The 12065-nt window shown below is 45.3% G+C and overlaps 1 protein-coding gene across 3 annotated transcripts in view; it reads right to left on the minus strand.

Annotated features, from left to right (window-relative positions):
- The window catches only part of ASTN2 (astrotactin 2), an 865697-nt gene that overhangs the window by 43896 nt on the left and 809736 nt on the right, over nucleotides 1-12065 (minus strand). For all 3 annotated transcript variants that reach the window (XM_021691760.1, XM_021691759.1, XM_021691761.2), the window contains one exon: nucleotides 9911-10052. In XM_021691760.1, coding sequence (XP_021547435.1) covers nucleotides 9911-10052 — 142 coding nt within the window. The remainder of the gene's footprint in view (nucleotides 1-9910; nucleotides 10053-12065) is intronic.

A 12065-nucleotide genomic window follows, 5' to 3' on the forward strand; every position in this document is an offset into this window, starting at 1 on the left:
GTGGCCCTTCCTCAGTGCTCTCACAGCCCCTGGACTTACCCATCAGAATACGAAGTGAAGCATCATGGAACGGTGTCGTCTCTTCTGCTTCCCCACCATAACTGTGAGCTCTATAAGGACAGAGGCCTTGTTTGGCCTGGTGACTTCTGCATCCCAAGTACCCAGCTTAGTGTGAGACACTTTGTAGATGCCCAACAAATATGTCCTTTTCCTGAGCACTCTGCACTGCATTTACTAAGAATAGGAAAAGTTGTTCTTAGATGTTTCCAGAACTGAGCTGAGCCCAAAGTGCTCCACTATGGCCCAACACATGCCCTACTCAGGGTACCACTCATTGGTTCCCCAAATGTGTGAGGACCCCACTCTTTCCCTTTCTTTTTTTTTAAAGATTTTATTTATTTATTTGAAAGAGAGAGAGAGAGCATGAGCAGGGCAGAGGGAGAGAGACAAGCAGACTCCAGGCCGAGCTGGGAGCCTGACACGGGGATCGATCCAGGACCCTGGGATCATGACCTGAGCCAAAGGCAGACACTTAACCAACTGAGCCTTCCAGGCGCCCCCCTTTCCCTTTCCCTACATCAAACGCCACCTCCCCCCGGACTCTCAAGTCAGCCCAGCCTATTCTACACACCATGGTAGAGGTCAGAGTAGTCATCACAAAACATAAGTTTAAATATAACCTGCCCCTCCTCAAGCTTTTCTTCACTCCCCACTGCCTGCAGGATAAAGTCCAGCTTCTCTGCCCGGCATTCAAGGCCTAGCTTTCCAGCATGGCCTCAGCTCCCACCCATCCACCCTCTATGACTTCATGCAAGCAGTCTGTGCCCTATCCCTCCAGAACTCTGGCCAGTGTCCCATTCCTGAATGAAATCTTGACGCAGTTTGAGGAAAGAAACAGCCTGCCTGAGAGTCCCCAGCAGGTTTTAGGAGCCTCACTGTCTGTCAGCTGAAAAACAGCTTTATTTTTCCTCTACTGAGTCTCTCTTGGCTTGAGATGCATGGCTGTACATGCTTCTGGCTTGAGGACAGCTCTTCCCCTCTCTGGGGCCCCAACTGTGCACTTTGGAGAGGTCAGCATGACCTGATGCTAGAGGGAATTGAGTCTTGAGTCGCTAGGCTGCCTCTGTCACTACCCCCCACCCCACCTCCCAACCAACAGGACAGGGCACCACAGCCACGGAGCATTCACATTCCATTCAGGTTTGGGGGCATCAGAAGCCCCTGGCCCCTGCTTGGCTCTGGGACCCTTGGCCATACCTTGGCTGTTGGCTCCAGACCATATTATGGGCTCAGACCCTTGTATTTAGGCTGGGGTGGGAAGGGGGTGGGGTGGGTGGGGAATGCACAGAAGGATGAAAGAACAGAGATCTTGGGACTGAGACAGAGACCGAGAAGTGGTAAGTAAGGGAGAAAGTGACAAGACATGCACATGCAGAGATGGCAAGTAGAAGAGAAGGACACACAGACCAAAAAAAAAAAAAAAAAAAATGGATGGGAAGTCAGGGTGACACCAAGAGAGGCAGCATCCGTGACCAATACTGAGAGAGAAGAAAGTGAGAGGGAAAAAAGAGTAAAACAATAAAGAAATGGACAAAGGGGAAAGGAAAGAAGAGATGTTGGAAAAATAGAAGGGGATGCAGGGAGAGGATAAGGGAGGGAGATAGAAGGAAGGAGGGGAAGAAGGCAGAAAAAGTAGAGGAGAGGGAGAAGGGAAGTGGTAGGAGGGAGGGAAGGAGGACTGAAGAGAAGAAAAAAGAACTGAGAAAGTATCACACTGGGAAGAAAAAGCCAGTAAAGAGCAGGATAAAAATTGTCAGGCCTGTCCTGGCTCTTTGCCCTGGTGTGTCCTGGATCAACCTTGGGCCTCAGCCTCAGCTCGCATTGGTCCAGAGGCTGTGGCCCAGGGCCCTGGTCAACATGGCAGGCTTCTTCTGTGCCTATCCTCTTTCCCCTAAATGCTGAAAGTCCCCACAGGAATTGGGCCCGGTCACACTGGGGACGTGGCTCAGGAGGCCCACTAATCAGACAGGGTTACTGAAACTGAAAGACAGAAGTATGGGGCCTTAAAGCTGAATGAACTCTTCCATTCAGACTCAAACTCTCCAGTCACCAGGGCTTGAGTGCATCTCCTTGCCTCCATTATCTCTTGAGATGCACAGCCTGCAAATTCATGAAATGGTCCTTTGGGTTAGCCTCATTCAATCCCTCTTCTACGAATGGAGACCCAGAGGCCTCCAAAGGGGACAAATCCTTGCCCCTGGCCTCACAGCAGCTTAGAGACCCTCAGGTCTCTTGCCTCCCATCATCTGGGCAAGCACTTTTGGAAGCAAGATGACTCTCAGGTCTCTTGCCTCCCATCATCTGGGCAAGCACTTTTGGAAGCCAGCCTTAGAGGGCTCCTGATGACTTTCATGCTGTTTCCAGTAAAGTCTGTGCTGATTCTTGGCATAAAGAGAGGAAACGAAGAGGGTAGGGTAGGAATGTAAATAGAGGGAAACTTTGGGATTTCATCTAATATATAATTATAGTATCCATGGCGGTGGCCTTGACTGCTTCTGCAATGTGCTGCCCGGGCTGTGCCTAAGCAGGGGTGGGTTCCTGGGGGCAATGGGGGCCCAGCAATGCTCCCTCCATCCAAAGGCTCCAATCTCTCTGGGCTCTTGGAATAGCATCCTTGGGCTGGGAGCCTGGACTTGTTTGCAGAAACACGTGGCAGTCTGGAGACACTGGAAAATGACTCAACAGATGAGACCTGGGGGTCCTGGGGGCTCAAAAATGGCATGGGGAGCTCATGGCTAAGAGGAGCAGAGGTCCTTGTACAGGCTCGGAGCTCACCTGTGGGTGTGGCCGGGCCAGGGCTGCAGAGGCAGGAGGAAGTTTGGCCTTTGGTGGTAGTAGTCACGCAGCTTTTGGTGTCAGGACTGAAAATCTGTTTTCCATATTGTTTCCAACTCATCTGGGCATCCATGGGTCTTTGCACAAAAGATCCCTCAGAACAGATCCTACCCCCTGGCCCCCAGCTAGTACTTCTCATGATCTAGTGTGGAAATTTTGAGTTCAGGCTCTGGAAATAAATGAGCTGAATTCAAAGCTTGGCTTCTCCTCTTATTGGCTTTGAGGCTTTGGTCAAGTTATCTGAACTCTCTGTGCCTTAGGAGCCTAATCTCTTGGCTAAGAATAATAGTAATTGCCTTAGAGAGTTGTTCGGAGGATTAAATTAGCTAAGGTTTATGGTAGGTATGTAGGTAGGTAGGCAGACAGACAAATCTCAAGGTAGATACAGAGACACAGAGATAGTGTACTAGAACGACCTAGGTAGTATAGTACTAGGTCGATGTCCCCTGAATATCTGGTAAGAAACCACAGTTAGAAGTTGTGAATGAGTAAAGGGGAAAAGTCAGTGTCTCCAGATTTCAGCACTGACTTGGAAATGTATTCAAATCATTCAACAACTATTTATTGGATTCTTTACTGGCATCAGTCACTGTTCTAGGCACCAGGGATACAGGATAAAAAGGCAGACCCAGATCCTACTCTATGCAGCTGACAGTCCGTTGAGAAAAGACAGACAACAAACAAGCAAACAGATACTAAATCATTCTAGCTTTAGTAAGTATCCGGCTTTGTGTGTCTATGTGTGGCGGGCAGGATCTACTGCAGATAATGTGGTCAAGGAAGGCCTTTGTAAGGAGACGGCATGACATGTAATTACAAACATGAAGGAGAAAGGGAACCATCAGGGGAAAAGCCAGGAGAGGTCCACCCTGGGGAAAGGGAAGAGGTAGAAGCAAAGACCTTGAGGAAGGAAGAAACTGCTACATTCTAGCAAATGTCTGGGGATGATTAGTAAAGGGCCAGTATGAGAGGTAAAGGTTAAATGTGCTCTCCCACTGGAATGTTGTGGACACAACAGTGTCAATGTGCCAACCCCAGGCCCGACTGCTTAGGTGAAGATTGCTGTCACTGATGGAAATGACAGTGGTGCTTCTCATCCTGCCGTTTATTAAGTACCAACAATGAGCTACACACCATCTCGTGCTCTTTACGTGTTTCAGTTCATTGAATCCTCACAATGCCCTATGGAAAAGGTCCTCTTGTGATTCCATTTCGCAGATGAAAACCCAAAACTCAGAGAGGTTAAGAAATTTGCCCAAGGCCACACTGTGGATAGGTGCAAGAGCCGAGGCAAAAACATCCCTCTGTCTGACTTCAAAGGCCTAATTTAAAAATATGTACGTGGAGGGGGTGGGAGGGATGGGGTGGCTGGGTGATGGACACTGGGGAGGGTATGTGCTATGGTGAGCACTGTGAATTGTGTAAGACTGATGAGTCACAGACCTGTACCCCTGGAACAAGTAATACATTCTATGTTAATAAAAAAAAAAAAACTTACAAAAAAAATACGTACGTGAGGTGGTGAGTGGATAGGGGCATGTGGACTCAAAATGTCTACAGCCCTCCCCATTGTTGATCTTTGAAAAATGGGGTGATCGAGAAAACCCTTCATGAGCACATGACCTTATGAAAAACTCAAAGCACTTCCTCATCTACTACTCACTTTAATCTTTGTGACGATGTGAGGAGGTATAACTAATCCTCTCATTTTATTGATCAGATTAATCAGCTCCATTTCCCAGATGAGAAGGATGAGCATGAAGTACTCTCCCTGGGGATCTGCAGGCTGCAGTCTGGGTCTGCCTGGCCCTCAGCGGTCCTTCCGTTGCAAACGGTTGCTTGCAGTTCGAAGCCTCTCCTGCCCTCATGCTCTGACAACTCCACACGTGTGGTGGACAAGGACAGGGAGAGCACATGGGGCGAGGGGAGGGGAGGGTGGGTGTTAGAGTCAGCCTGGGTATGAATCTCTGCTCTATTTCTTCTTGTCATGTGATTTGGGGCAAAATGTTTACCCCTTTAAGCCCCAGTTTTCCCAACGATGAAACAGGAGGTGATGACGATGAGGAGGGTATCAGATCCATAGGGTCATGGCGAGGATTAAATGAGATGGTACATGTAACATCCCTAGTGTGGTTCCTGGCACATGGTGAATGCTCAGTCGACTATTACTAACCCCACTACTGCTATGACCCAGGAAGTGCTGGAAGCACTGAGAATCAGGACTCCGGTGTAGTCTGCATCCCCACCTCAGTGTGCATGTCTCAGAGCACAGAGTTTAATGTTTCCATTTCACAGATGACAACATCAAGGCCAGGGGAGGGGAAAGAACCGGACCCAGGTCTCACTGGGAGTAAGTATGGGAACTGCTATCTGACTCCTGACCTCAGGCTCTTTTTTTCACAATGCCTGCTCTTCTCCAGGGCCCTGGTTTTCTTTTTACTCCTCTCCTCCAACTCCATCCATCCCTGCTGAGAAGGAATCCCTCCCCTGAGCCTCTGGTCCCACCGCGGATGTTGGCACATGGCTGCAGTACCCAGGCTCCCTTGGCATTCTTTTCACAGAGCGGAGGCCATGGAGGTGAAGGACGGGCCTGGGGCAAGCCTTCAAATGTGTGGGAATGAGCCCCCCTCCCCACCCAGGAATTGGGCCTGGCTGCTGCTGCATGTTTGCTCAGGACCCTTTGGCAGTCATCCATGATTAGAGAAAGGCAAGGCAGCCAAGACAAGACAGAGGCTAATTACCTTGGGTAATAGGAAATTGAGGAATGGCGACAAGAACAGTGTCTAGGCCTTTGGCCAGCCGAGGGCAGGGACCATGGATGCCTAGCCCGGCCTGACCCATCCACCCTGAGTGGAGATTCCTGTTCGGGGGTCACTCACCAGTTCCAACAACCCAAGGGTGCAGGAGCTGGCCACACTGTCAGACCTTCTGGGGACCCTATCCTCTGCTGCTCTGTTTGTTTTCATTCAAAAGCAAAACAAATGGAACAAACAAGGAAATTCAATTTAAACAGGGCCCAAATGCTGATGTTTCTGTTTTGCTACACCAGGGTGAGCTTAGGACAGAAAATCAGCCTTGACTTTCACTCCTCCAATTGGTCTCAACCCTGTGTGTTGTGTAAAATTACACGGATGGAGGGGCTGCAAAAGCAATTTGTCTTCCCAGGTGGAGAGGAGAGAGGGAGTGGGCATTCAGAGAGAGAAAGAGAGAGACAGACAGAGAGGAATCCAAACTCAACTAAGAAATAGGACAGAGAAACTGAGTTACATACAGACAAACAGAAGTTAAGAGAATAACAAATAGAAAGGCAAAGAAGGAATGACTGGGAGAATGGCAGATAGACAAAGAGAGTGAGCTATGCAGAATATACTTACACAGAGAGGGAACGAAAGGCATGAGAGATGAACAGAGATGCAGGGAGGCACAGTGGGGTAAAAGCAAAGTGAGAGAGGTAGAAAAGTAGGAAGGGCAGAAGCCCATGAGGAGAAGGAGAGAGAGAATGAGAAGAAATCTTGTGGCAAATGTATGAATTTTCTGAACCTCAAACTGGGGTGGACCTAACACACCTTCACTTTGAAAGTGTTGAAACTGCAGAACAAGGAGACGGCATGAATGTTTAGCCCAAGGTCCCAGAGACAGAAGTGGCAGTAGTGAGATGTGAACTCAGACTACCTGCCTGAGAGGCTGATCCTCCAGGCCTGTGCTGCCTGAATCCTATTATAGCTCTGGCAGTTGGTCCATGGGGGATCTGGTGCCCTGTGCTTAATTAAAACTCAGGGGTCTGGACCCATGTTCTCTTTTCATCCTATTTCATTCCCAAAGGATCCTGGATGGTCCTTTTTTCCAGGGCTAGCAGCACCCCAACCTGCCCCATAGGGAACGGCTCTTCCAGGATTATACTTGTGAAAGATACAGATAACCAGTGATGGAGTCAAGGAGAAAAAAACAGTAACTATGTGCAAGGCATTCTGGTAAACCCTGTCTGTGGAGTTTCTCACTTAATGTTCTTCCCTTTAACCCTACAAGATCAAAACAATTACCAGCTCCCTGTTTCCAGAGGAAGACACTGTGGTATAGAGCAGTGAGAACTGGCTTTCCCCAGGGCAGGTTCTGAGGACAAGGAAGAATCAGGATTTGCACTCAGCTCAGTCTGTCCTCCTCCTACTGCCACACACAGCCTTTTCGACCCGAATTAGAAAACTAATTTTGGTAAGGGACGAGCAAGCAAAAAATTTGAAACCCCAAGAACTGACAGTGTAACTATTTTAAAACTCAAGACTGAGTGGTCAGACTTCACGGAAGGAAAGCCACCAGCAGGATGAGAGATGGGGTCCAAACCACACCCTGGGCTCCTTGTCAGAACAGCCCAGATTCCACAGCCATTAATAAAATCAGTTTCAAAAATAAAATAAAGACGTGTTCAGAGTTAGGGATGACAGCTCATGACAAACACATTTCCAGGACAGAAGAAGAAAGGATTGTCCTATGTCAAGAGGTGGGAAGGGGGTAGGGGATATCAAGAAGAAAGGAAAAGAAGAGGTGAGGGAAAACGATCATCACTTCTAAAGGATGTCAACTGATTTGTCAGCTCTCAGTGTTAACTGCTTTTGGGGTTCCATAAAACATTTCATTGCTCTCTACATAATGGGCCTGTAGGATTTCAGACTGGCTAATGCCAAGACTCCACAACGTCACCCAGAGACAGGATTACTGCTTGTGTCTCAGTCGATAGGAACCACCTGCTGGGGCTCTGTCCCTCTCTACTAGATGCTATCCCAGTAAGTTGGCAAAAGGAGGGGAAGGGAGTTAAAATTAATTTTTAGCACAACAAGGACAACAAGAACAACAGTGGTAACAGCTAACACTTCTCACACTCTTACTGGGAGCTCATCACCAAGTGGAGAGCTTTTGTGCACTATCTCATCAAATCTTCTTCAGGTCCCAGTGAGTCAGACACTGTCATTATCCCCATTTTCACAGAGGAGGAGATGGAAGCTCAGAAGGTTGAGAAGCACACTCGGTGTCACACAGCTGATAAGTGCAGGGAGAGACTGGAACCCAGATCTGTCTGTCTGTCTCGAGTCTATACCCATAATGGGGGACAGAGGAACCAGAAGTCAGCCATCTTGAAATCTTTCAAAAATGCTACTTTCTTCATATAATCGTAGTTTTGAGAGTTGGAAAAGACCTTATAGCTCTTAATCCAGTCACACACTTGTGTATTATATAGATGGGTGATCCTAGAGCCCAAGAGGTTAGTGTCAGCACTTACTGATTAAGAAGCTATGGAGTCATGCTCTCAAGATCTAGATCCCAAGTCACCACTTAAGGCCTGAGGCAAATGCTACTTCCTCTAGGAAGTTTGCCGACACGTCCCACCAGAAGAGATCTGATAGCCTATGGTATTTTGGAGATTCCATTCCCAGAGCTCTCACTGTCCCCAATTGATTTTGCCATTTTGACAAACTAAAACTTGGGCCCCCACATCTATGAGATAATCAGTGGCAGAGCGAGGGTCAGAGGCCCAATTTCTAGCTTACAGTGATATTCCTGAGTTTGGTGCATGAATCTGTTGGGTGTTACCAAAGAGCCTGAATATGCTGGGTATTCAAAAGAGTGCCATGGTATTTAGAAAAGTGGTATCTTCCAGAGGAAGTAGGGATAGGATGTGGTTTGGAGGTGAAGGAGATTCGGATGGTGGAGGGATAATACTTACTGAGCACATACTTAGTTACTGTGCTAGGGTGTTTCTTACTTAAATCTCATGCAACTCTACAGCCTAGGTTTTATTATTACCTTCTTACTGAGGCTTATAGAGGTAAAGCAACTTATCTAAGGTGACATAACTAAAAATGTCAAAGCCAGATCTGATTCCACAATCTGTGGCCTTTCATACCATCATTAAGTTATAAGTCATTTGAGAACTAAACCTCTGTCTTCGTCACATTCATACCTGCATTTCTTAGCTTAGTATCAAGTCATAGGAAGTCCTCAGAAAATGTCTGATGAATAAATAAATGAGTTATGAATAAGTAAAAACGTGAATGAATGAAAGAAGTGATGAATAAGTGAATGAGTGATGGAGTATAAGAGTGGATGAACAGACGGATGGATGGATGGAGAAAGAGAGGAAAGGGGAGAGAAAAGGATGGAAGGAGGGAGGGATTCATGATTAGGTAAATGGGTCGGTGAGTAAATAGAAGAAAAACAAATGATTTCAATAATTGGTGAAATTGGTTGCTAAGGGAAGTGGCCTATAGTTTCATAATTAGGATACATGAAGACAGCTTTATCTCTAGAATTCTATGTAATAGTTTATGATGGATGCATCTCAGTGTGACAATACTCACTGAGAATGGAACAAAAGAAAGAGGAGCCCCCTTTCCCTCTGAGATTAACAGCTGAGCCTTAGAATGACTTCCTTTTGCGTCTCTAGAAGTGTGAATGCAGTGACTCCAGTGTATTCTGTGAAGGAGTGATGGTGGCACCATTTCTAAGGGGAGCAGCTGAATCTAGTAAAACAAACTAACAAATACATATGAATACAAGTATATATATACATATATATGTGTATATATATATACATATATATGTGTGTGTGTATATACACACACACACATATATATGTATATATATTTATTTCAAACATGCTAATGTAATCTTTTTCAGAGGAGATATCATGGAATTGAGAAAAGAACTCCAGGCAGGCACTCCTGCCCCAGCCCTCCTTGCTAACTTGCCATGTTTCCTCTCTTGGCTGCAGATTCTTCATTACTAGAAGAAATGGTTTGGTGTTCCCTGGTCTCCCTGGGCTCTTCAGTGCTAACCCTGTAGGATTCTGTGGCTTACTGTGGCGACACTTCTCCAATGGATACTTCTAAACCTCAGCATCTCAAGGTGCACATATAGGCTGGCCTATAAAACATTTGGTTGGCCTGGACGGATTACTCATTCCTTGCCTCCCAGACTTAAAATCGACCTGTTTCACACTCCCCACGCACCCAGCACATCTTACTTGTAGAGACCGTCGGGCTCCAGACACTTGAAGATGACGGAGTAGATACTGACTTCAGGGACCTCTCCATGGCTTCGACCAGCTGCCACACAAGATGTGCCCAGGCCAGAGAGTAAGTCATCAGCAAAACTCAGGAACTCTCCTGGAGGGAGACAAAGAAAGATGAGCTCTCCAGCTCAGGCCTTGGTGAGCAGACATTCTTGCTGCTGCCCAAACCCATGAAATGTCTGGATATCATTATCAGGAGGATTAGTGGACAAAACAAGCACAGCATATGAACATGACACAGATTAGTATCTAGCCCTAATGCCCCTGTTTAAATTTATGCTGGAATTTTCTCAACTGGAAAGTGGGCATACTAATACCTACCTTTATGAAATTATAACAAGGCTCAAATGAGGTAAATTACTGTGTACTAAAAATGCATGGAAAGGTAACAGGGGAATAATGCTTTCTGTCCAGAGTAAATTTTCTGGTCTTGTTCCTGCCATTAACTTCCTCTTCATTACTTGAGCAAGGCTGTTCCTTCTTGGGATTGCATTCTCCTTCCAAGGATATAAGATAGGTTTCTTATCGCATGGTCACTCTTAATGCAGTGGTACTAGATTCATGAAGTGTTATGTTGAGATGGACAGAAACCTGGTCCAACTGAGGAGGAAAGAGTTCTATGACTGATGAGTGATGAAGGCCATGGGACAGGAAGGGACAGTGGAAGAGCAAGGGCAAGTGCCTTGATTTCCATGATTTCCAAAAGTCGACTGAGCCACTGGGTTTTAGGAAGCAGCTGAAGTTTACTAGAAATAGGCCTGACTAAAAAGAATAACATTTTCAAATCTAGTCTTAACTCTGTTAAGGATTTGCTGGATAGCTTGGGGCAACCGAATTCCCATCTCTGTGCCTTAGTTTTCTCCTCTGTAGAATCAAAGTGGTAGAATCACTATTAGAGCTTTGAAAAAAATAAAATAAAAACACAGATGTACACAAAGATTGAGCTATGTGAACAAACATTATGGTACTATTTAAATCAAGAAGAGTTTAGAAACAACTAAATGTTCAACGATATAGAAACAGCAATATCAATTATAGTTCAGTGATGCAATGGAATATTTTATAGCTATTAAAAACAATATTGTGGAAGATTATGAAATTATAGGAAAAGATATTAAATTAAAAAACAGGCTGTGCTATTACAGAATAATCTAATGTTTGGTGGAAATTTTACATGTGTATCTATTTCAAAAGAGAAGGAAGAAATGATAGCAAATACATAATAGTGGCTTTGTAAAGTGAGATAAGGAAAAATAAGAGAAAAAATACCCATTATCTCTGTTTAAAAAAAAAAAAAAAACTACCTACAATGAAATGTAACAAAGAAAAAAATCAATAAAAAATTACTTAAAAATAGATAAAATAAATGAGCCAGACTAAATGGCCTCTAAGTTCCCTTCCAATTCTAAAATCGGATAATTTAGGAGCAAAACAAGCATGTGAGTTATTTTATACCACACAGTATGGAATAATAGGAGGCCTCCCTACAGTTCATTCCTTCTCTTTCTTGTCTGTCTCTACTCACTTATTCTTAGTAATAAACAAGAAGATGTCCATTCAACTAAATCTTCTCTACTTGATGTTAAGGACAATCCAGTATAATGGAACTATCATGGAACAGTAATATTGGCCAAGTGTCTGAGAAGACTGTGACCCGGGGAGACAAGGAACTGGGAGGGCAGAATATACAGATCACCTCCTGTTGGTCTTTCAAAGAAAAGTTTCATTCTTCACTCACAAGTGAATGAGGTTAACACTTGTCTGACTGAACAGTCTGGATAGCCCCGGGAGTTCAGGTAAACAATGGTTCTATAAAGTATTTGTCCCTATGGTCCAATCTAGTAGAGCTGATGTGTGGTGTTCTTTGTTTTCCACTTTTTACAATGACAACTACAGTTCATAGACTTGATACATAGGTGCCAGAGGAAGTGTCTGAATCAGGCTGATGTCAGCGACACGCAGGTTCACCTGCTATTGTCGGAGAGACTTTGGACTGAATTCTATTTCCACCATTTACTGCAAGTCTCTTAACTTCTCAAAGTCTCAGTTTTCCTTTCTGTAATACGGGGTCAATAGCTCTTACTGAGTTTGGAGTCTAGAAAGAAAG

The sequence above is a fragment of the Neomonachus schauinslandi genome, chromosome 13 (assembly GCF_002201575.2).
Source record: "Neomonachus schauinslandi chromosome 13, ASM220157v2, whole genome shotgun sequence".
Classification (NCBI taxonomy): domain Eukaryota; kingdom Metazoa; phylum Chordata; class Mammalia; order Carnivora; family Phocidae; genus Neomonachus; species Neomonachus schauinslandi.